The following is a 25765-nucleotide window of genomic DNA, read 5'->3' as shown; positions in this document are numbered from 1 at the left end:
ATAAGTGTCTAGTTCAAAGATTTTAGACAAATCCTTTTCCAGCTAAAATGAAGCAAGCCCTATCATAAAACATATGGAGATAACGAACAGTATTCAAGATCGAAAGTCCATAAAAAGTCCATAAAACCAAACTTGCATAATGAAACATATGGAGATAATGAACAGTGTTCAAGATCAAAAGTACATAAAACAATACAAAATAGGAGCAGAGGAAACAAGACCTCCAAAACATCAGAGGTAGGATCATAATCCATGTTTTTGAAAGAATTAAAATTATCATTTTTTTTTCAAAAATAAAAAAATCGTGACACTTATGCTTAAATTGATCATTCAATATTTCATTTGATTGATTGAATATTGTATAACGTCCCATTCGAGATTTTTTCACTCATGTCGAGACGCATATTTCAATGAAAACTTATATTTCTATGAAAACTTCTGCAATATTTCATTTGAATGAAAACTTCTGCACTGATCTTTAAAACAGCCTGATATTAGAAGTTGACAAGTATTATACGTACAAATAGTAAGTAGGTCAAATATATAATCGTAAAATATGTAAGAGATAATGATATCTGTTTTATCAGGAACATGAATAAGACAACATGTACATGTTATCCAACTTTCATAATCAGAGATTGTTTCATTAAACTGCAGCCGACAGAAAGGACGTAATAAATATTTAAGTTCTAAAAACTGTCCAGCTTTTTAAAAATCTAATAATTATTTCTGGCACTGTAACTAACATCAGATATGCTAATGATTTTCACCCATTGTTGTACGCACAGCCATTGGGAAGTGCTTATTGTAAACTTTTTAATGCAATTATTGAATGACCAAGAGAGAATTCAAAGAAAAATAAAACCCCATGACTGTTAAGAAATACAAAAACATATATTTATTGGCACAAACACAATAACATAATTGACAAATGTCCATTGATATGGATGCACATTGGTATCATGTAAATTATTTTTAATTTGGTAGTTTCGTTTTTAAAAGTCAATCTTGACTTTTACATGTTTGCAATATTTGTTGTCTTGTGTTATCTTTCATTTTTCAGATTAAATAATAGGTTTGACAAAAATGCTGTCCAGTTTTCAACCAGACGTGTAAGATAACGTCAAAATACAAAGGTTGTATTTAACAGTCTTCCTGATAGTACTGACGCCCACTAAAATTGTCAATGACTTCTAGATATTTAGATAGTTAAAATAAACTGTGAACGGTATGGCCTCGTTGTTGGAATACAGCTGCCTGGATGCTGCAAAGTGTGCTATTTGTTTTGACAATTTTAAAAGACCAAGGTATCTTCCATGTTCACATTCGTTCTGTCATGACTGCTTATCAAAACACATCATATCCTCTTGCAATCAAAAACTGGAACCTGTAGGATTTCATTGTCCTCTTTGTTGCGAATTAATACCTGCAATTCATATTTCTCAAGAAGTCGGAAAGTGGGCTGATCAATTTCCAATTAACGTTGTTTTGCAATGTTCTGATAACTCGACTTCCCAAAAAGTATGCGATGCCTGTAAAAGAGAGCAAGAGGAAGAAGATGCCACCGAGTTTTGTGTAGAATGCATAGAGAATCTTTGTAAAACATGTTCAAAATGCCATAAACGAAATTTGTTGACTAGAAGACATAATGTAATACCGCTGAATGAATTAAATCCCTCTCATCTGATGTCTGCAAACGCAAACAGTTGCCAAGAGCATCGTAACAAAAAAGTGAAAATGTACTGTGGATGTCATAAAACATTTTGTTGAACTGTATTTGTGAAAACGTTGAAATACAAAAACTTTTACATGAAATCAAGGATAAATAAATAATTACTTTGAAAAACATACTGCAAATGTTGAGTTACTTCACAAAAGTATTGAAAATCATTTAAGAAAACTTAAAGATGATTACTTTGACCTTTTATCCACCAAGTAACTCATAAAATTGAAAGGGAATTAGAGTCTTTAAATGAAAAATGTGAGTTGCTTAATTACTGTACAAAAACCCTTGAAAATGCTTTGGATAAAGGAAGTGATATTTCAAAGATCATGGAATTTGAAACAATAACTGCGAAATACAACGAAGTGAAGAGGAGATATATTCCCATTCCCGAAAACCTCGAACTAATGCGCATTTCTTTTGAAATCAATACCCAGATTGAGAACATTGAGAAAGTAGACAAATTTGGAGAAATAAATGTATGAGACTTAAATTCAGAGACAAGGATAAAAAGACATAGCCGCCCGATGTCTAGAACAAAAAGAAGTTTAGAAAGGGATCGAGCATATAAAGAACTTTTTTCATGAAAAATCCTGCTCGAAAAAGTCTCAAGTTACAATACTCTTTCACCCTGAAAATAATATTTCCCCAACAGTAATAGCTCCTAAGTGTATTCTGTAGGCTGCAACTACTCACCAAAACTATAATTGATTTTCATATTTTTCGTGCATTGTTTGCCGAACATTCATTTTTACCCATGTTTTACTTTCTTTCCTCTCAAACGATGAGATAATTGCGAGGATGTTATGCTATTTTCGCTCTCCGTCAATGGTACGCACATCCTACCTAACAAACGCACCCTCTCTCACATAAACATTTTTTTAACCTCCTAAACATCTCACGCATTTTAGAGAAAGATGAATTCATTTCATCTAAATATAATATTAATCATGAATAGGAAGATCCTTATTTTTTTATTATGAAGAATATTGGTAATATTTTGGGAAAAAATTGTGATTACAATATGCTCAAAATATAGTCTGAGACTACTGTATCTTACTTTTAGAGATATGATTGCTCTGTCATTTTAAATCGTTAAACTTTAAATGTCATCTGAAAATATAATTATTTCAATAGCGGTCGTATTTCAATGTTTGCTATTGAAATGCATTCTCAATCACTATTGATATAATTATTTCAATAGTGGTTGTATTTCAATAGTGGTTACTTACTATGTTTGCCATTGAAATGTACTCTCAACCACTATTGAAATAATTATTTCAATCGTGGTCGTTATTTCAATAGTGGTTGCAACAGTCACTGAAAAATAAATTGTACTGCAAATGAGCTAAAATAATTCTAAGTCGAGGCATTTGATTCATGGATTCAGCTACAGTAAAACAAATCTAAAGTAACAACAGACGTTCTATTGTTTTCCATTATTATTTAAGGTATGTCACTCGTCAGCTTTTTAGGAAAGTTCACGCAGAACCTTTTACTTCAAAACTATTCGTTAAAATGCAATTTTAATAACATATTCTAATTCAACAATATTAATGTTTTAACATTAATCGAAAAAACTACTCAAAAAGCTACAAAGAAGCAATATTTATGAGGGACTATTTCTTGTGGTGGAAGGATATTTAGCAGATAATTCTGCAGATCTGCACATTTATTAAATTGAATATCCTGGAACTTAAGCCTCACATACCTTTACTCGGAGAATATTTTTCGTTATGATATTGCTAGGAATGTTTAATATAGGTCTTAATTTATATTTTTAGAACAAGTTTTACACCTTCCTTCAACAAACTTTGCCAAAAAATGAAGATATGTCAAATAAGTCAAGATAAAATTTACATAATTTTTCGCCTGAAAATCACATATTTTGACCAATATTTCAAAATTAACATCACTGACCCAAACTTTTTCTTTCATTATTTTAAAGTACTCGATACTTGTGACTGATCAGCACTAAAGTCGTAAAAAGTCTTAATTTAAGAAAATGTTATAATGCCTATTTAGTTTTTTAATACCCCAAATATGTTACTTTTTAGGTGCAAAAAGGTCACACAATAATTTACGCGCATAAATTTGCAAGTTTTGTTCAATGATGAATATTATTCATACTATTTTACGTAAAATAAAGTTGTATTTATTGCCATAATTACATCTGATAAAATACTATAATGGTTAAAGTAATTTACCATTGAGTTTAAATTTAAATGCAAAAAGATCAACTTAATTGCACCGTAGATCAGTAAGATGCACACTGACCCCCTATTTTTTCTGCGATTTTGAGTCACACTATATGAGTGCTTATCTGAATTAAACTCTTGATTTAACAAAGTTCACGAGTGACATACCTTAAGGTCTTGTTGGTGGGGAGGCATGTTTTTAAATAAATTCCTGTCCATGGCTTGAGCTAATATCAGAAACCTTAAGAATCCTATTTATGATGTGATTGTTCGTGACTTACAATTAATTTGGGACATTTATCTACTGTACGTGAAAATTTTACAGTACTTTTAAAATATAGGTAAAAGGGTTTAAAAAAAACAGTTTCAGGACTTAAAAAATGCAGACTCTTCCCAACTGAGAGGGAAATGGAGAAATTGAAACCGTGTATTGAATAAAACATCTCGCTGATGTCGACAAAAAGAAAAAGAAACTTTTCGTGAAAGAAGTAGTGTGTTTAAGCTTTCCTATTGAACTTATTGAAAAAGCTGAAGCAACTCGAGAGTGTTTGGGGAAAAGTCTTCGACTGCTCCAGATTGGACGTGTTGTTGATATTTATCCTGGTGATCACTTAGCATTCGTTCGAAACGAAATTAAACATTTGTATGTGTTTTTTTATTTTAAAATAAAGTATAAAAATAAAGACGAAAGATAATATAGGTAATAAAACATGAATCAACAATCAGCAGTTAAATAAAGACGTGTTTTAAATCTTCTCAGGCAAATAGTCTGTTCCTTTAGTGCTAACTGTTAAGATTCCTCCACTTTTCTGATCTTTTATAAGCTTCATCACACCGTCCACTACAGTTTTCACTCTACAAAGACATAGAGAGATTGGGGTTTTAAAGTGTGATGATTGATACACAGGCAACTTCGTCAAATATGATCCACATGTGATCCTCATATGAAAGGCAATGCATATTGTGGATCTTATGTGGCGAAATCGCCAATGTAGCCTTTAGCCAAATTAGTATAAGTCCAAATTATATATGCTACGATACATACTTCAACACTCCATATTCTTCCAACATTTTTTTAGCTGAAGTAGCATCCAAAACTTTATCTTCAAAATTCTGAATAATGGCTGTATCTGTAAATCCTGGACAAATACAGCACACAGCAATTCCTTGGCTCTCGATCTCCGGTGACGTCTGTTTTTAAAAAAGTGTGTATTGAATTGGTGACGTAAGTGATAAAATTTTAAATAAAACATTTTTCTTTCTTACATCTAAATATCTAACCTTTATACTGTATTAATACGTACTGCGAACGCCTTTGTATAGGCTACAACACCGCTTTTAGTTGCACAGTAGACTGGCATAAATGGTACTGAAACCAGCCCTGTAAATATTTTACAAAAACAAGACAATTACGCAGTAATATTTACTATTGACTGCAAGCTTTTAATTTTCCTGAAATTTTTTTTTTGTTTCAGAGAAAGTTTAAATTATGTATTTTTTTTAAAATAATTTATTCAATGACAATAATATTTGGTTAAACTGGAGAAAGACGGTATAATATTTTATATGTCTTATGCCTTATGCCTAGGTCACATTTCCCGTCCGGTGTTCGTAGACCGGTGGTAATCCGTGGTGTGAGCGATGTTCCAACATCGGTCCACATCGGCTTAGTAGTTTTTAAGTATCAGTCACATTAGCCAGCGATGGGGTCTACGATGAGAAACCCATGTGGTTTTTTGATAAAATTGGTCTGGTTGCCGGTCGGACACATATAGTAATCGGACTGTTACTAAGACCATTTGGCAAATCGGTGGAGGTCATCGGTAGAAATTAAAATGTAGTTAAAAGTCAGCAATGTCTCCACTGATTCCCCACATCGCTCCTCATTGGCAAACCATCATTAACACATCTTTCAAGTATTAGCCGATGTATGGCCGAGCATCGTCAAGTGTCCGTTGATGACCTCAGATGACCTTGACGATGCTCGGCCATACATCGGCCAATTCTTGAAAGATGTGTTGATGGATTGCCAAAGAGGAGCGATGTGGGGCATCGGTGGAGACATCGCTGATTTTTAACCACAACTTATTTTCTACTGATGCCCCCACCGATTCGCCAAATGGTCTCAGTCACCGTCCAATTACTATAGGTATCCGACCGGCAACCACACCATTTTTATCAAAAATCGCGATTGTTTTTCATCTTTTACCGCATCGCTGGATAATGTGACTGATACTTTAATTGATGTACAAGGACAAATGTACTCAAAAAAGTTAAGAGTCATGAAAACCATCATTTATAATTTCTGTATTGATCAAGTATTTTTAATAAAAATAAAGTACATAATTTCCTCCATAAACATGATAAAGTAAGAACACTTTGATAAAAAAAAAAACTAATGGAAAATGTTCACTTGGAAAGAGTTTGGTGACTTCAAAGATCACTCCATTCTCTCGATAGTCTCCGCCTCAAGATGTTTGCTCTGTGTGGTCTGGCATTATCATCCATTAAAACGAATTCTGTTCCTATTGCCCCGGCAAATGTTCTCACAATTGGTTGAAGAATCTGTCTGTGCATCGGATACCGGTCAATTCTCCATCTCTGATGATTTACAACTCCTTGGACACCTGAATAGGAAAGCCACTCCACACCATAACAGAACCTCCAACAAAGTGATCATGTTGAGCCAAGCAGCAGTCACTAAAATGCTCATTCTCCTGTCTCCATACTCGTCGCCTTCCTTTATTAAAGTCCACACAAAATTTGAATTTGTATGTGAAGAGAACAAATCATAAGTGACTGATTTGCCAATTTGCATGATCTCTTGCAATCTCCAGTTTCCTTACTCTGAAGTCTGCAGTCAAAATAGGGCGTGTGGCAGATCGTCATGCTTTCAGGTTAAATAGCTTCATGAAGCATTTTCCTGCAAGTCTGAGTAAAAATATTTACTGTATTCCATGTGTGTTGTGAAAGTCCTTGTTTAAAGCAACAGCTAAATCGGTTTGCTTTGCTTGCCGTATACATGCTGGCGGTCCAGTTGGACCGTCCTCCGTCGTGTTTTTCCACTTTAGGCCTTTCCTGGACCGATCCTGTATCCTGAAATCTCTGCCACAATTGACAAATGACGCTTTGGCGTTTGGACGGAGGAATTTATGAGATTTATTTTGAATAAATATTGTTCATCGATACAGAAATTATAAATGATGGTTTTCATAACTTTTTATTTTTTTTATTGCCTACAATGTATATTTGGCTGACTTGTTTCATACCCATTGTAAGATCTTTGTATGTATACTGAATTGCTTACGGAAATGCTTTGTCTACCTGATCAATACATGGGACTCACGGAGGATGTGACTGGTTAACAGGGGATGCTTACTCCTCCTAGGCATCTGATCCTGTCTAGCTCTGAAATTTCCAGGGGCCGTGTTCCATGTCCTCTTTACGATTTGTATTGTCTATAGATTTTTTGAGATCAATCACTGTTCGTTGTCTTCACCCTTTTCATTAAGTCATTAAAAACTTGTGACTTTGAATATACAGGTAAGCTTTCTTAAATTTTACATTACAGTTTATAGAAGATGTTTTTTTAATATGTCATTTGATTTCTTGGTTTGACTGTATACAAACATGGTGATGTCAAGAAAATAAATTGAAAAAAATATATAGAGAGGATATTAACAGACCTGCCATTGAGCTCACATTGACGATAATTCCACCATTACCACCTTTATCTTTGCGCATATAGTCAACCACTGCCCCACAGAAGAGAAGAACAGAAGTCTAAAAGGTATAACAGGAAGTTATCAGGTTGTCATTACGATGGTTTAAATGTTATGGATATGAAAGTTTGTTTGCTTTTTCTGGTATATGTCCGTCTGTCTGTAAGTATTGTCAGAAAAAATTATTATTTTCATGGTTTTCGTTACTTGTTGCTTTATCTTTAAGGGGTATTTAACTTTTAAACTTGTATCTTTAGATTTTCTATTTGAACTTCTCAGAAATGTCTAATTAAAAGTAGAAATTTTTATCCTGAAAAAGTATTTTTAGATACCAATGTTTATTAACATGATATGGAATTAGAAGTGATTTATGGAGCTTTGCAAAGAACCTTGCAGCACATTAAAATGAAAATTGTTGCATGAAAATATTTAATTTTCAAGCTTCATTTAAAGACTTTTTTAATTGAATTATAAATTAAAGAGTTGTCCTTCCTGGCTGAGGGTCGTATTCCCTTAAAAGAGAATATTTTAGTTAAATCATTAAGACGAAATCATAGAAAAGCGTTTTTTGTTTTTTTCCGAGCCCTGATGACATTCTTTATTGAACGTCCATCGTATTACAGGTAGGAAGATGTATATTTAGTCGGAATATACATGTATTTATTTCTGGTATTTGCTGGTGAAATGCCAGAATTCCAATGTTATTCACAAAATTATTTTGCTGGCAGTAACACATCTTCTCTAGAGTACACTCACCAAATTGACACTGACGACTAATTCGGGGTTGAACTCGTTAATAATCCCTGCATTGTTAATGAAGATATCTATACGGCCTAAGGCGTCTATACACAGCTTGACTGCATCTTAAGAAAAGAAGAAAATGAGAGGTGTAGATTTGCATTGAAATTGAAAGTACCGAAGGATATGAAAATATACACACATTGTTGTGTTCATTATGGATCACCGATTTTTAACGGTCTCAGATTCCATTTTCATTTCGGAGGAAGAAAATACTTACTGTTTATATCCTGTTTTTTCGCCACATCACAAACAAAAAAGAAAATGTTGTTATTTCCATATTTCTGCAAAAGTTCATTCCGTGTTTTTTCTCCTGTAATTTTGTTTACATCCAAAATGCACACCTTTATTTAAAAAGAGAGAGATTCAAAAAAAAAAACACCTCATAATTTAGTGGAAGTTGGAAGATTTTATACAATATTCGTGAACAATGTGAGTTTCAATTCAATGAAATACTTTCATACAAGATGTAATATTTAACGACAAAAAGTAATTATGAGACAGCTGTGGTATCGGGTCTATACGTATTTTAAAACACCCATGCTGTGTACATTTAAAACGAAGGATAATTATATACAAATACTCGTTATTTTGCTTTTATATCAGCAAGTATAGTTTCTCTCTAAAATTTCCTTGATACATTTGAAATACTTTCATCAATTTTCGTTGAATCTTTGCAACTCCAAATTGAAATATTCTAATTTTCAATGTGTATTTCAATGTAATATTTGACCTATGATAAAGTACTGAGTAATACATTAATTCACATTTTCGCTACCGGGCAGGTCTACATGTACACGCAAATGGGTTATTCGATGGTTTCCGAGTACATCCAAACAACGTAACGGAATTTAGCACTTTGAATCATCTGAATTATACATGAATGTAGGAAATTGCTTAGTGAATCAGTTTTTTAGTCACAAACATCAATATTTTTATTTCGGTGCGTTACTTTTTAGAGAAAAAAAACACTATTTTACAAGTGTATGTACAAATTTTGTTTGTATGTAATTGCAAATTATAATTCAGTTCTCATATTGATGTCAAAATACAAATTGTATTATATATTCTGAACTTGAAGATGAGGAAATATTCTTTATTTTATCTATTATCATGATATACAATCTAGATTAAGTCGTGTTTGTTTATCATCATAAAGGTTAAAATTAGAATGGTCCAACAAACTACCGTACCTTATGGTGCTGTTCCAATAGTTCCTCGGCCACAGCCCTTCCTATCCCCTGGGCTCCCCCTGTAATCACCGCGCACTTGCTGACTTCCATCTGCAAAACACAACTTGGGGGTATTATATGTGACGTCACCCTAAGTGTTTTCTGGATTAAATCTTGAGCATCCGTTGCCCCCCACTTATTTCCGCTGTTTGTTCAAGCTTTTTTTTTTTTGTTGTTTGACTGTCTTCAAAATATTTATAAATAGATTTTTCTTAACTGAATTTAAAGCGAAAAATTTCAATGGAAAGACTGGAAAATATTTTCTTTTAATCAAGTAACTAAATAAACATACCTGTCTACGTTATCTGCACTCAGCTGTGTAGTTTGTATGTATTCTTACAGCTTGATAAATTCCTTCAAGTTTTTTCCTTTTAAATAAATATGCACGTATATATAACTATCTGTAAAGTTTATGGAGATGCATGATTTGCGTCACTAAGGACTTTAAATCATGAAGTGCATGTATATACCTTAATAGCTAGTCTGAAAAAGACAACACTTTTTTTAAGAGAAAAAAGGGATAATTGTACGAAAATCCATTGAGCTCATTTTCGTAGGTTAAAAAAAAAATAAAATTTTTCGCCTTATAACGCGAAAAATTTATTTTTTTAACCTACGAAAATGAGCTCAATGGGCTTTCGTGTAATTGAATTTTCATTAAACGAGAAAAAGTAATTACCACAAGGAAGAGAAAGAGAGAGTATTAAACTTGTAACAAGATGTGAGGCACATCACTTGTATTAAATTAATTATGTTTGGCAGATTTCCAATATAAATTGATTCTAAAATAAATTTTTAAAAACCTAAAAATGAAAACTCTTCAGTTGGTACTTCCATTATTTTTTTTTAATTTTTGATCTTAATGAAAACCGTAATTTGCATGTTTTCGGTATATTTCAGCTTAAATACTTTTCCTCATATACGGTTATACGTCATACAGTAGACCTGACAAACGCATGGTGAACATAGATGTGTGTGGGAGAGGGGTAACAAAAATTTGTGATGATCGTAATTAAATTTTTAAAAAAAAATTACGGTTGAGTGAACAACACCCGAGTGTCAATTGTCAGAGTATAATAAGACCGTTTGCCCCTTTATATTGTGGTATGCTCTAAAGGTCTCATTTTACAGTACTGATGAATCTTTACAATAAAGCATATAAGTAGTAGTAGTTGTGGTAAGTTTTATCTATAGTCGGACTATATACACATAACAATGAACATGAGCTATAGAGCTCTTTTACCGAATAGATTTAACATAGAAGTATATTTAGCTCTAATAAAATTTGCATATACATGTATACACATAAGAGCACAGTTGTCACATTTATCGATAAGTCACGCGAAGACAGAAGTACAATGTACATTAAACACACAAGTGTAACCAAAAACATTGATAGACACACATAAAAAGAAAAGAAATTAATAAAAGACAAAACATTTGAGCAACACACAAAGAGAATAAAAGATTCAACATAAGAAAAAAACAAGTACTTAAAATAAATGTCATGCACACATACAAAGGAGGAAAGGTTTAGGAACCACAATACTGTAAAACAAATAACTTAAGACAATCATCTATAAAGGTAAACATATAAACATATAAGACATCTTTTTCCCGTTTTTTATATAGAATAGTTTCTGTGTTAGTTTCTTTATTTTTTTCTTCTTTTTTTAATTTTGTTTTTTTTCCCTTGAAAATTAAATAAAATTGTGTTTGCAAAGATATATTAGATAGACATAATGAATGCATTTAAGGATAGATGATACAAACATTTTTTTTCTTTGGAAGAGACTAAATATTATGTCTTAAGTTTAGAAAGGTGGATAATTCTTCGATATTTTTCTCCTAAGAACTCGAAAATGAAATAGACTTCGAAAATATTAGTAATATTTCAATTAAAAAAAAAAAAAAAACAGATATAGACAAAAAATATTCAGTAAACGTTTACAGGTGAAAAAAATTCCAGAATATGTTACCTTGGTGCTAAAAGTGTAATATAAACTTTAGAAAAATATACCAAGCTAGGTGAATTTCATGAGGAAAAACAAAATTATAAAAAAAAAATCAGCAATATCAAATAAGCAGTTTTTTTACCATTTTGCTTTTCCTAATAAAATCAACCTAGCTTGGTATATTTTTCTAAAGTTTATAGTACAATTTTAGCGCAAAGTTAACATATTCTGAAATTTGTTTTCATCTGTAAACCTGTACTGAGTGTGTTTTGTCCATATATGTAATTATATTGAAATATTACTAATATTTTCTAAGTCTATTTCATTTTCCAGTTCTAAGGAGAAAACACTCTAAGAATTATCCACTTTTCTAAACTTGTGACTTGATATTAAGTCTCCTCCAATCAAAAAAATTGTTTATATCATCTGTCCTTAACGTTTGGATAATTTACTCCCCCACTTCCTTTTTTCGGCTTGTCGATTTTTTAAGGTTTGATTTTTTTTTCTCTGTCAAATAGCCCCTCCTCCACTTTCAATTTGCGTTCGACGACAATGAAAAAAAAAATTAAAAACTTAAAATATATATATATATGACAAGGTTTTTTCAAGGAGCTATTTCGGAGAAAAAGACGATTGTCATACAGGTTTTGATTTTAGTATGCTATATCTTTATTCCGGTGTTATTTTACCTATTCAAGAATGGACTTTGGATGCTCAAAACAGTAAATGGTCGGTCGTTTATGTAAAGCTTTATGTGCTTTACATAAACACAGAAGCATCATCGACAGGTATTTAGGCACCTAATAAAAATAATCCTCTTCAAGCTAGGAGCGTGTTTTTTATGTAAACAACAAAATAAAATAGAAAATAGGTGACAGTTTGTAACATGGTATACATTATTTTGCGGGACATTGGAATTGTTGCATAACATGATGACTAAAAATGCAGATTATATTTTTGTTGAAGTATACAAGTTGGCGGTAGGTCAGCAAGTTAAATATTGTCTTGTAATTTTTCATTCATGAATAGTATTTATTTTTTGATTCACTCTATAGTGACGTAATGTAATAAACACTTCTTTTTTTAAATGAAAAAAAAGTAGGCTGACCAGTGTTGTTAGTATGAGCAGTAAAACTGGGCCAGATGATACCAGAAAACCCTTTGTAGACAAGTATTTTGAGTGTGCTGAAAACGGGAACACAGAGGAACTCACTTTTCTCCTCAGAAGTATGTACACATTGAAAATAAAAGGCAAACTAAAAAAAATTACCAGTGTTTTTTTTTATTCCAAATCTTGTGGGTATTTGTATATGTCTCAAATTTATGCTATCTCACATTATTCCTGACTTAGATTTACAAAATACTTTTTTCAGGTACAGTAAATGTTGATCAGAAAAATGATAAAGGTTGGACAGCATTGATGTTTGCAGCCAGACACGGACAGACAGACATTATTAAAACACTGCTGGAGAAAGGGTAAGAGTTGTAGATTTCTTGAGGCCTTAGGAATTTTAAAAGATTTGCTATGGCTGTCAATCTGGGAAATTTTGAATGCAACCCATGTATACCTACTTATTAACTTTAGCTGATGGAAATATCTAAAGAAACGGAAATATTCATGCTTCTAGGTGTGACACAAATATTGTCAACAAAACAGGGCAGACAGCACAAGACATTGCGCTCTTTTGGGACCAGGACAAGACAGCTAGATTAATAGAATCCCACATGAAGAAGGAAAACCCAGACCAACAGCTCCGGAATTTCTTCTCTCTGAACCTTCTGGACAGAGCTTCAGAGAAAAGAAAAGACCAAAACTGGATACAATCAAAGCTCAGTGATGAAACCTCACAGTTTTTATTATTGTCAGATCTTAAACCATTTGTTGTACCCATAAAAGATAAGTCTTCCAAATGGCGATACAGACTAAGCTGGGTTGACCACAACCAAATTTCTTCTCACTTAGCTTCAGATCCTGTGATAATTTTCTTGGGTGTAGATCAGTCATCTTCTAGGGCTTTATTTGCTGTTGATGTCTCAGGAACAGATGAAGGTAAATTCATGGCCTTGCAGTCTGAGAGTTCATTTTTGGTGCCCTTTCCTGGAAGTCTCCAGATGGAGCCCTCTGATGCTGGAATCTTTGCTGAGGCTCGGTCCATGATGGACTGGTTGGATCGGTACAAATTCTGCGCCACTTGTGGATCCCAGACGGACATTACAGAGGGAGGTCACAAGAGAGTGTGTAGGGACAAAGACTGCAAGTCTAACAAAGGTAGTTTATCTGAATTATAAACTCATTATAGGAATTTTATACTTTACAATTGTACAGCCCAATAATAATTGGACTTTTTATGATTTAATTTTTTTAATCGACTTTGATTCAATTTATGATTAATCTTTTAAAGGAAAAAACATATTGATGAGTTTAAATAAAATCACCATCTTTTGCCTATGCATGTTGTCAGAAAGTAATTTATTGCATATTCTTGTACTATGAGCCAGCTTAGATTCAGGGGACTTTGAATTGATACTGTCAAATTTATCCATAATGGTTTTGTATTCTACATAAATGCACAGTTCAGATAATTATATGATCTCATTGATATGCAGTGAAAAATAAATTACCAGTAATATTTTCATTAATAGACAACAAGATTGCCACTTTTCGAAGTATGAAGAATAAAAGTAAAATTTGTGAGAATGCAAGGATGTTTCAATCAAACCCATCCAAAAATTTGAAGTTTCAATGACTTCAAGATGAAATAAAATTTTTAATATATATTTGTGTGAAATGCTATTAAAATATATATAAGTTGTGATATTATACAGAAAATATTAACTTCAAATCTGTGTCAATGCACCTCTAAGTAAAAGGTCAATCTCACAAATTTATATTCCAAAGAGAAGTTGATTTCCAGTATTTCATGATTGATTGTGTGAGGTACTTATATATTTTATATATTTTATATCTTTTAATATGATTTTGTTTCTTTCTAATATTTTAGGTATCCACAATACAGCTTACCCCAGAACAGATCCTTCTGTCATCATGCTTGTGATATCAGCTGATGGGAAGAGGTGCCTGCTGGGAAGAAAGAAACAGTTTCCTCCCAAAATGTGGTCCTGTCTGGCAGGCTTCATGGAGCCAGGTGTCGTATAAATAGAATACTGAAGAAGCATGTATAAAGTTTTGTTGTGATACATGACATTTTTGTGTGTAATATCACATCATTGGTGAAGTTTAAAAACCAATATGTAACAAAACAAAACAGAAAACACTGTACATGTACAAATATTTCAGAAGCATAATGCAAGAATGATTTAAATCTTATTTGTTTTTAATCTACTTAAAATATGATTTACAAAAAAGGATATAGCTAATTATTGTACCCTTTTAACATCAATAATTTATATTTTTTAAGAATGTGGCATTTGATAATAGTATAGATATCTAGATCTGTGGTTGCCCAGCTAGATATGCATGTAAGTTTCATTTTCAAGATATTCTCTTTTATTTTCAAAATCACATGTTTTTTTCATGTTGTAAATCAGGTGAGACGATAGAAGACACTGTCAGGCGTGAAGTGGAGGAGGAGAGTGGTGTAAAAGTAGGTCGTGTCGACTACCACTCCAGTCAACCGTGGCCTTTCCCTGCTTCACTGATGCTGGGAACTATAGCATATGCTAAAACAGAGGATATAAAAGTTAGTATTTTCATGCCAGAGTGCAAGATAAAAATCAAATCAATGGATTGAATATTTTAATTTATGAATGTAATATCAAAATGATTTTATCACTCTCTCAAAATTCAATATATTGAATACCATTAATATGCCAAAAGGAGTTGAAAGTGAAGCAACTTTTAACCCAAGTGATTCAAAGTTTTTTGTTTTTTTTCACAGCCCTCTCAAGATAAGGATTTTGATGATACTACTGTATATTGTATGTAAAATATTCTTTAAAAAGTCACCCTTTATATTGTAGGTAGATGAAGATGAAATGGAGGATGCCCAGTGGTTTAGAAGACCAGAAGTTGTCCAGATGTTGACACATCAACACCCTCAGGGATTGTATGTTCCCCCAGAGCAGGCCATAGCCCACCAGATTGTAAAATCCTGGGTCAGAAACACGGCCAGCTCTAATCTCTAGAGACACCGTTTAGTAGTTCACACAACTGAAAAACTTAATCAATATACAGAGTCATAATCAGATGGAGAAACATGTACCTCTTATTTATACATAATGAAATGATATTTTTATTTTTTTTTAAGTTTTTTTTTATTTTAATTTTTTCTTGTGATTTTTAATATGAACCATATTCATTAAAAGTTTCATTAATTTGATTATCTTTGTTTTGAGATCAAGATAAAGGAAATGTAAATTAGCAAGTACTGGTAGCTGTAATACATATTCTTATACAACAAGTGCAAGTCCTTAGGACTATCGACTCAGGACTGTGCTTTTAATGTCATTTTGTGGTGAATACTTATTATAATTTCTGCATTTTTCTCCTTTCCCATTACAGTATATAAAAAAATTAGAGGTACTGTAAGCACTAACATGTAGCTCACGAAATGACACCCTGCCACCCATATGATTAAAATGGCAAAGTTCAGGTTTTGCTTTGGTAGATTTGAAATAAGTGACATATTATAAAGTTAATCATTAAATTTTATTCTGTGGTATAGGAGAAGTTGCAGATAAGATATGGGTACCCTTCAATACTATAGAAAGAATGACGTGTCCATGTTTTGCTTCAGGGAACCCAAAATATGTTTTGGATCAGAGCGTAAAATAGGAGGTGCACAATGGCACCATGTAACAAAGAATCTGTAAAAGTTTAATTGATTGACTTACAGACAGACAGACAAAGGTACAGTTGGACAGATATACCAGTCACTACATGTATATACCCATCCACTTTTCAAGCACATACAATAAAAAAATTTCACTTGTCCAAGAAAACCATTGTCAACCCATGCATGGTTGACAATTATTTTTGAGGATTGAAAATTTCTATGTTACCCTTCACTACATGTACATGGGCATGCCCTATTTATTATACTAGTTTTCTACTTAATGTACATTGATACTCTGATAAGAGATAACTCTTAATGACATAAATTTCTATTATTCCTTTATAAATTTTATCAGGTTGAAATGTCTTTTTTGTCCAATTTTGACCCGCAAGCCATGTTATAATTGTTTGACTTTACAAAGTATATTCATTTTATATGAGTGCACAGAGGGTTTATGAACCTTAATTTTTTATATAAATATACATATAACACTGAAGCGTATGGGCCTAAATTCTACGCAGTCAGTATTTTTTGGAAAATCATCCGTCTTCCATCAAGCAATCTTGACTGTTGCTATACTTGTGTGATTTCATCATTCAGTGGGTAACCGTGTTTTCTAACAAATGTTTCCACAGGCACTTGATAAATGGATGGTACCCCCTTCCTACCTTCTGAAAATTTTTAGGTCACCTGAGTCACTCAGATGGCCCATTGCTATCCGTTTTCGTGCGTTGGCGTTCGTCGTTCGTCGTGCATTAACTTTTCAACATTTCCAGCCTCTTATCTGAACCTGCTCAATCAATTTCAACTGAGTTTGGCATAAAACATCTATAGATGAAGGGGAACAAAAATTGTGAATTTAATTGTTTCTGGGACCTGGTGGGGACCAAAAACACTAAAATTATTGCAATCTTTAAAAATTTTCTTTACTCCTGGAAATCAAGCAGTCAAACTGTTTGTTTGGTTGTAATCAGCATTGAGTTCTCTACCAAAATTTTGAAATTCATGGCCCCAGGGTCAGGGGATCTGGTGTTAGGGTGGGGCTCTATTAATTATGTAGTGAAAATGCATAAATTCTTTGAAATTCTTCTTTTCTGCTCCTGGGTATATAATAAACTACTAGTAACTAAGTTCAATTTAGTGCATAGTTATGTTGAATAAGGCTGCTTCTTCCGAAATTGTGAATATCATGGCCCCAGGGTCAAGGGTTCTAGTGCTAAGGCGGGACTAAATAGATTACATAGTAAAAATGTATTATTTCTTTGAAAATCTTCTTCTCCACTCCTGGGTAACAAATAAACTAACCAAGTACATAGTTATGTTGAATAAGGTTGCGTATTCCAAAACTGTGAATTTCATAGCCCCGTGGTCAGGGGTTTTGGTGTTAGTGTGGGACTCTATAGATTATATAGTGTAAAATACATAAATTCTTTTTAAAAAATCTTTTCTGCTCCTGGGAGGTAAACCAATAAAATATGTGCATTGTTATGATTAGGAAGGATGCCTTTATTAGATTTTTGAATTTCGGGGTCCTTGCAGCTGTATAGTGAAAATGTATTAATTCTTTGAAAATGTTTTACTTTGCTCCTAGGTATTATGCTATTTATGATGAAGAAAGCTGCCTCTTCCAAAATGGTTAATTTCAGAGCCCCAAGGTCAGGGGTACCTGGAGGGGGATATATAGTCTGAAAAAAATAATGCTTTGAAATCTGCTTTTATTATTAATCAACAATCTATGATGAAATAAAATATATAAAATTTCCCAAATTATACGGCCCCAGGGTCAATGGTTCCTATGGGATGGGGTGCACAACTGGTTAAACAGTGGAAATGCATTAAATTTTTCTCTTTGTTACTTGGATCTTACTCTCGGTATTAATCAACCAAAGTAAGCATGTTAAGTAGTATAGTTATGATATGCAATGTTGTCTTTTTCAAAATTGTGAATTTAATGGCCCAGTGGTTTAAAACACGAATCAAATTCAATTATTGGAAAGTTGTTACATGATACTCAGGTGACCTATAAGACCCATGTGCCTCTTGTTATTAAACACGATGACTTGTCCAAAATTCATGATTCCTCATATATCATGACTATTTTTCGATTTCTGTTATCGTTTAAATTTTATACCCCCGCTTGGAAAGTGGGAGGGTATATAGTGATCGGGATGTCTGTCTATACGTCTGTCCGTGTGCTACGTTATGGGGTACCCATCTCATACCACTGAATAAAATTTAATGAGACTCGCAAAATCTTGGTTACATAGTGCCATTGTGACCTCCTATTTTACATTTACTTTTTTTCCGACACATATGTGGGGTTTCCCATAGCAAAATATGGACACTGCCATTTTTTCTATAATACTGAAGGGCTCCCATCTCTTATCCTTAACTCCTCCTATACCACAGAATAAAATTTCATGACACTTTCCGATTCTTTGTTACATAATGCCATTGTGCACCTCCTATTTAACTTTTTGATCTGACACTTATTTTTGGTTTCTCAGAGTAAAAAATGGACTTTGCCATTATAATTATGAGGGAGGCGGGGTATCATTTCGTGGACTCACTGCTCACAGTGCCTGTGTTTTTTTTTTTCAGGAGAGCTATTGCTATCCGTTTTTTCCCAGCGTTGTGCGTTGACATTTGAACATCTTTAGCTTCCTCTATGCAACCACTCATCCAGTTTCAACTAATTTTGGCAAGCATAAACCATCTATTGGTGAAGGGGTACAAAATTGTGAATTTCATGGTCCCTGCCAGCCTGCGGGTTAGGACCAAAACCACTGAAATTAATGCAATCTTTAAAAATCTTTTTCTTTACTCTTGGGCATGAAGCAGTGAAACTGTTTGCATGATTGTAATCAGCATTGAGTTCTCTACCAAAATTGTGAAATTCATGGCCCCAGGAGGGGGGTGGGGGGTTCTAGTGCGAGGGTGGCGCTAAATAGATTATTTATTGAAAATGCATTATTTCTTTGAAAATCTTCTCTGATCCTGGGCATTAAATAAATTAACCAAGTACATAATTATGTTGAATAAGGCTGTCTCTTTCAAAATTGTGAATTAGCCCTAGGGTCAGGAATTCTGGTGTTAGGGTTGGGCTCTAGTAATTAATTGTATAGTGAAAATGCATACATTATTTGAAAATCATCTTCTCTGCTCCTGGGTGTTAAACAAACTAACCAAGTACAAAGTTATGATGAGCAAGAAAGTATCATCCAAAATTGTGAATTTCATGGCCTCTGGGTCGGAGACTCAAGGGTTAGGGCGGGGCTCTACTGATTATATAGTGAAAACACATTAATTAATCCTTTTAAAATCTTCTCTGCTCCTGAGTATTAAATAAACTATCCAAGCAAGTACATAATTATGTTGAATAAGGGTGCCTCTTCCAAAATTGTGAAATTCATGGCCGCAGGGTCAGGGGTTCTAATGTTAGGGTTTGGCTCTACATTAAATTCTTTAAAAATCTTTTCTACTGCTCCGGAGTATTAAACCATTGAATTATGCACATACGAGTTATGATCAGGAAAGGTGCCTCTTCCAAATTTGTGAATTTCAGGGCCCCTGGGTCAGGGGTTTTGATGTTAAGCCGGGGCTCTAATGATTATTTAATGAAAATGCATGGATTTTTGAAAGTCTTTTCCATTACTCCTTTGTATTATGGCAATGGTCTAAGTACGTATTAATGATGATGAAAGGTGCCTCTTCGCCTCTTCCAAAATGGGTTAATTTAAGGGCTCCTGGGTCAGGGGTACTTGGGATGGAGGTGGGGGTTACATAGTCTGAAAATAAATTAATGCTCTGAAATCTGCTGTTTGGTTTTAATCAACCATTTATTATGAAATAAAATTTATGATAAAATTTTCAGAATTTTGAAACATGTGCCCCCAGGGTCATTGATACCCGTGGGTTGGGCTGCAGAACTGGTTATCAAAAATGTGCCTTCTTTCAAAATTGTGAATTACATGACCTTTGGTTTAAAACACTAATTCAATTGTTTGAGAGTTGTTATGTGATGCTCAGGTGACCTAAAAGGCCGGTGCTTCTTGTTTTAAAAAAGTTTTTGTTGTCTGGTATTCTTTTTACAACAGAAAATCCTTTACCAACAAACAAAGAAAACAATTTTCATGTTTATTACCCAGCAGACAAAGATGATGTAGGGAATCATCTTTTTGAATGCTACATGTCTTCTGAATGTACTAAAATACTCTTTTCTCATTTACATGCAGTAAGAATAAAAATACACCACTGAAACACTATGTTTAATTAATTTAACTGAAATTAATTGAAGTCATTTTAAGACGTTACAAAGTACAGTTGACTTCGGTATTTCACACCGATCTCAAATACCGTGGGTAATACCATGGATCTGTGGAAGCAATATAAAGGTCCCAAACACTTGTTTATTGAGCACCGGGTATTTTATTTAGGTATCTCGATTCTTTGGATATTTTATCGTTTTTTTTTTTGGTCCCTGAGGTGGTCAACCTGAGGTTTCATCGTCTTTCGTTTTCTTTCTCGATCGTTCTAGTTTCTTGGCTAATTGATTCTGATATCTCATCGTTCTAACCCTCACTCTAACTCTAGGTTTTCTGTTAGAACTTACAATCATGCAGGGGTCTTCGATTTCTGTGGACGAATCTGCTTTATTTCTGGTAAAATATATATCCCCGAACTTTGCACAATCATTAATTGTCATAACAACACTGTTTATTGAGGATCTCAAACGTATCCATTCTAGATTCTCAATATTGGCTACTAGTTGCCTTAAAGGTATCGTATTTCTTTTGAATATATTGGAATTCTTTTATTTTCATAAAATCGTCATCACAGACCAAGATATCATCAATGGTTTTTGTGCAATAATTGAGAAATTTGATTCTGTTGTTTAATGACTCTGCTTTCTTTTGCAGTTCTTCTTTATATGTTTTAGTTTTCATGGACAATTGGTCAAGAAAATCATCTTTTAGCTTCCGTAAATGACTTTCCATATCACTATGTAATGATTCTACTTTAGTAGTAATTTCCTCTGCATTGGCATTCAATTCTAAAATATTTCTCTCATAGATATTTTTACTCTCAGATAATTGATTTTCTAAATCCTTGATGCCTGCTAACAGGTTTTCGAAATGACCATTGCTTTGGAGTCTGGCAGTAGCTTGTTTCACCGTGTCTACCTCTGTACAAGATCTATGTTTCATAGAAATACAACGAGTACAACACAAGGTATCATGGTCTCTACAATACAGTTTTACTTTTTTGCCTACATGCCGTTTGCATTTGTCTAATTCTGATGTCAATAAATGAAACATTTTTAGTTCACTCAGTGTTACAAGTTTATGCTTTCTCGTAAGTAAAATTCGACCATGATATTTACAACAAGTTCTGCAAAGATTTTCTCGACATTCTAAGCAAAATTCGACAGCAACTTCTTCATTTTCTCTCTTACAAGCATCGCAGAATTTTGTAGATACTGGATATTCGGAACTCTTTAACTCGTTGATGGGAAATCTAATGGCCCACTTACTTAAATCTTCTAATGGCTCAACAGCAGGTATAAAATCGCGGCATAACGGACAATGAAATCCCAGAGGTTCCTCTTCCTTTTCACACAAGGACAGGATGTGCTTCGATAAACAGTCATTACAAAATGAGTGATGACAAGGAAGGTATCTCGGTGTTTTGAATTTTTCGAAACATACTGGACAATCGAAAGGATCTGAAAAATCATATTCCACTGACAATGCCATAGCCTTCACAAGTACTCAGTAGAAGTATTATAATACACAAAATGGGTGTCGTTTACAAATTACAAAGTTCAGTAAACACGCAATATCGGCCTTCCGATAACGGTTGGGTTCGCCCGGATACGTGTTCGCGTCGAGTGGTTTCGCACTCAAGTAGTTTCGCCCCATTTACATGTAACTACAGGGTATTATATAGATATATTCTTCTATTAAGTAATTTACACACAGCGGTCATTACATAATGATTAATGAATAAGATAATATCTAAAGTTTAAGCACTTATATAAAGTGAAAATTCAAATTCTTTAAAACTTCAAAGCTAATCCATCATGAAATTTAATAATTATATATCATTTCTACTTCTACTTCTACCAGTAAGTGGCTCCGTCAATTAGTTGACTATTATGCCACCAGGGTTGCGCATGTTTAAAAAAGATTTTTAAAAATGTAACAATTGTAACAGTCTATTTACAAGTGAGTTTAAAAAAGAATTATTTGGCTGGTGACCTATAGACGGAGGTGAGCCTTGAAACAGTCAAAGCTCGGATCAATCACGGTAGAGGTGGGTAGGGCATTCCACTCCTGGATGGTACGTAGGTAGAATGACTCCTTCCTCACTGACGTTCGGCATGATGGTAACTGAAAAGCCAGAATATTGTTGTTTAGATAGTTGTTCTGTCCTGAGTTCTAAGTTTCTGGCTAGTGTCAATCTGGACTTTGTTGTCAACAAGTTTGTACATGACACTGAGACAGTCTATCCTTCGTCTCTCTTCTAATGATGGCCATTCCAGCTGATTTAGCATCTCGGTTACAGACAAGGTGTTGTGGACATACCGAGCTGCTCTGCGCTGGATCATTTCGACTTTGTTAATATCTGACTTTAGATAAGGATTCCAGGCGGCACTGGCATACTCCACACTTGGTCTTACTAGTGATTTGTATGCTTTCTCCTTGATGTTATTGTTACTAATATTGATGTTTCTTTTGAGGAATCCAACGGTTCTGTTCGCTTTAGCTGTAATGTTGTTTATATGTTCAGTCCACTTCAGATCTGATGAGATGGTAACGCCTAGATATTTTGCTGAAGGGATATGCTCCAGTTGGTTGCCATGTAAGGTATAGTTCTTCTTGATGACTCTACGATTCCTGGTGATGCTGAGCACGTTACATTTTTCTGGGTGGAACTTCATGAGCCACTTATTTTCCCACACTGCTAGTTGGTTTAAGTCTTCCTGCAGCTTCTCTGCATCTGCATCTGATGTGATGGTCATGTATGCTATGATATCATCAGCAAAGAGTCGTACCGTTGATAGAAGGCCCTCTGGCATGTCTTTGATGAAAATAGAAAGAGACTGGGTCCAAGGACCGAACCGTGGTGAACACCCGAGTCTACGGACACCTCTTCAGATGATTCGCCCTCCACGACCACTCTTTGCCTGCGGTTGGTAAGGAAGCCTTGAATCCACTGATTGGTCTTTCCTTTTATTCCATAATGGTTGAGTTTGTGAATTAGGAGACTATGGCTCACTTTATCGAATGCTTTGGAAAAGTCCATGATTAAGCAGTCTGTCTGTTTTCCTTTGTTGATATTGATAGTGATGTCATCAATGAACTCAATAAGTTGGGTTTCACATGAAAGGCCACGTCGGAATCCATGCTGGAGTGAGTATATGATCTTGTTGAAATCGGCGTGGTTCATGATGTGGCTAGTGACGATGTGCTCCATGATCTTGCTGGAGATGCATGTTAATGACACTGGCCTATAGTTCACTGCCTCATATTTCCTTCCTTTTTTGTATATGGGGCAGATGTTGGCTGATTTCCATACAGCTGGTATCTCACCAGTTTGATAAGAATGGTTAAAAATCAAGGTAAGGATTGGAGCCACATCATCTGCCAATTCTTTGAGAATCCTTGGCGTTATGTTGTCTGGTCCTAGAGTTTTGGTTACATTCAGTCCCTTAAGTAACTTGTGGACTCCATTTACTGTTATGTTTAGGTCTTTAATCTCAGGATATCCACCCTTCATGTTGCATCGCTTAGAAAACTCTTCAGCTGTGATATCCACTTTTTCCGAGAAGGCTTCTTTAAACTGTTCATTTAAAATATTTACTTTGTCTACTGAATCCTGGTGAAGAAGGCCGCCCTTTTTTAAAGGTGGTATGCTATTTCCATCTGATTTTCTATGCTTGACAAATGTCCAAAAACGTTTATTTCTGTCTTGATTTGCACCATCGGGTCCTGATGTTACAATGTTTTCTATGCTTTCTAATTATCCAGTATGAGCGTCTAATCTCCTGCTGTGTTTTCCGTTTTAATTCCTTATAGGTGTTAGCATCCTTTGTATTTCCTGATTTTTTCTTTTTCTTGTAGTATGCATTCCTTTTCTTTATCAATTTGCGGACATCTCGTGTAATCCAAGGCTTACTATCCTTAGTTCTGGCTAGCTTTGATGGAATATGTTCTTTGATACTTTCTTCGAGGGAGTATTGAAAATGATTCCATAGGCTATTGGTCGAAACTGCCTTGTTCCTCATGGATTTGATGACAGTTAGTGCTTCTTTCATGTCTTTCCTGATTTCATCCCAGTTTGCCTTTCTGTACAATGGTATTCAACGAGGTCGTTGTTGTATTCTAGTTGGTATGACGTCTCCTTCTACAAACACCACATCATGATCTGAAATACCGGACATGGTTTCCACCCTTTTGACAATAGATGGAAGTTGGTTACCACTAAGTCAAGTGTGTTTGCCTCTCTTGTTGGATTAACGACCAACTGCGATAGTCCTAGGTCATCAAGAGTCTCTAAGAATTCATTGTGTATCCTCGTGTACTGTATTCCAGTTTTGGTGCTTTTTGTTTCCCAATTTATGCAAGGAAGATTGAAGTCCCCTGCTGATATAATTATAGCATTATTTACCCTGTAAGCTCTTTACATACTTTTGTAATGTAACAGACTTGTGACTTGTGATGGTGTGTCAAATAACAACAAGGCTGTTGGTTCGAGTTGAACAAGACGGGTTTCTTTATTACGATGGAATAAGAAAATCATCAAAACCCTATAATGAAATAACAAATTATAAATTCTAAGCATAAAAATTATAAAGCTATTAATCAATATACATGTACAAATCAATATATCATATATTAGCTTTATCCGAATCAAGGGAGATAATCCAATTACATGAAAATTACATAATAAAATCTCCCATTGCTTTAATCAATGAATATTAACAGTAAAATCTTTACAATAATTATCATTCCAATGTATATGTACATAATGAATTATTGTTCGGCATAAAAACAATTAACATGATTATGCATAACATTCAATGGGAATGGGTCATACACTATAACAGCATATAAGCTGCACACAGCAATACATGGAGAACAATATCTCAATATCTACAAATCAACAATAAACATCTTTGTAGATATTTATACTAATCATAAAATAAAGTTTACTTTAAAAATATGAAAAAGTGAGACAGCAATATATTTACTATTAACACATAACTCTATACCTACAGTCTCACTCTCACTAAACATTTACTCCAGAAAAAGTGATTAGGAATTAAGTGCAAAAAT

At 33.9% G+C, this 25765-nt stretch overlaps 2 protein-coding genes across 3 annotated transcripts; one reads left to right on the top strand and one right to left on the bottom strand.

The window, feature by feature from the left end:
* Window positions 1–4587: 4587 nt before the first annotated feature.
* LOC134240915 (15-hydroxyprostaglandin dehydrogenase [NAD(+)]-like) lies at window positions 4588–9825 on the bottom strand. The gene is made up of 7 exons (XM_062723027.1): window positions 9635–9825; window positions 8662–8785; window positions 8400–8506; window positions 7608–7704; window positions 5226–5302; window positions 4967–5112; window positions 4588–4776 (listed from the first exon to the last, which is right to left on the bottom strand). Exons 1-7 carry the CDS (start codon window positions 9722–9724, stop codon window positions 4668–4670), a joined length of 750 nt encoding a protein of 249 aa, XP_062579011.1. The 5' UTR covers window positions 9725–9825; the 3' UTR covers window positions 4588–4667.
* Window positions 9826–12300: 2475 nt separating this feature from the next.
* LOC134240908 (NAD-capped RNA hydrolase NUDT12-like) lies at window positions 12301–15889 on the top strand. 2 transcript variants are annotated; one of them, XM_062723013.1, is made up of 7 exons: window positions 12301–12416; window positions 12728–12855; window positions 13002–13104; window positions 13257–13897; window positions 14631–14774; window positions 15178–15329; window positions 15610–15889. In XM_062723013.1, the coding sequence occupies exons 1-7, from the start codon at window positions 12355–12357 to the stop codon at window positions 15772–15774; spliced, it is 1395 nt and encodes a 464-aa protein (XP_062578997.1). In that variant the 5' UTR covers window positions 12301–12354; the 3' UTR covers window positions 15775–15889. The 2 variants fall into 2 exon arrangements, with proteins under 2 accessions (XP_062578997.1, XP_062578998.1); XM_062723014.1 differs by having other exon boundaries at window positions 12320–12416; window positions 12731–12855.
* The last annotated feature ends 9876 nt before the right edge of the window (window positions 15890–25765 follow it).

This window comes from Saccostrea cucullata, unplaced genomic scaffold, assembly GCF_032062105.1.
Source record: "Saccostrea cucullata isolate Sc308-1 unplaced genomic scaffold, CSIRO_AGI_Scuc_v1 ctg753, whole genome shotgun sequence".
Lineage (NCBI taxonomy): Eukaryota > Metazoa > Mollusca > Bivalvia > Ostreida > Ostreidae > Saccostrea > Saccostrea cuccullata.
Note: the sequence above shows the minus strand (reverse complement) of the source record. Positions and strands in the feature narration are given on the sequence as shown.

Bases quoted from the DNA above. Each gene is read 5' to 3' on its own strand.
- LOC134240915 (XM_062723027.1), bottom strand. From the start codon at position 9,724: ATGGAAGTCAGCAAGTGCGCGGTGATTACAGGGGGAGCCCAGGGGATA. The intron at 5,113-5,225 runs GTACGTATTAAT...TTTTAAAAACAG, and splicing joins CCTATACAAAGGCGTTCGCA to ACGTCACCGGAGATCGAGAG. The intron at 4,777-4,966 runs GTATGTATCGTA...ATGTCTTTGTAG, and splicing joins GAAGAATATGGAGTGTTGAA to AGTGAAAACTGTAGTGGACG.
- LOC134240908 (XM_062723013.1), top strand. From the start codon at position 12,355: ATGGTCGGTCGTTTATGTAAAGCTTTATGTGCTTTACATAAACACAGA. The intron at 14,775-15,177 runs GTGTCGTATAAA...GTTGTAAATCAG, and splicing joins GGCAGGCTTCATGGAGCCAG to GTGAGACGATAGAAGACACT. The intron at 15,330-15,609 runs GTTAGTATTTTC...TTTATATTGTAG, and splicing joins CTAAAACAGAGGATATAAAA to GTAGATGAAGATGAAATGGA.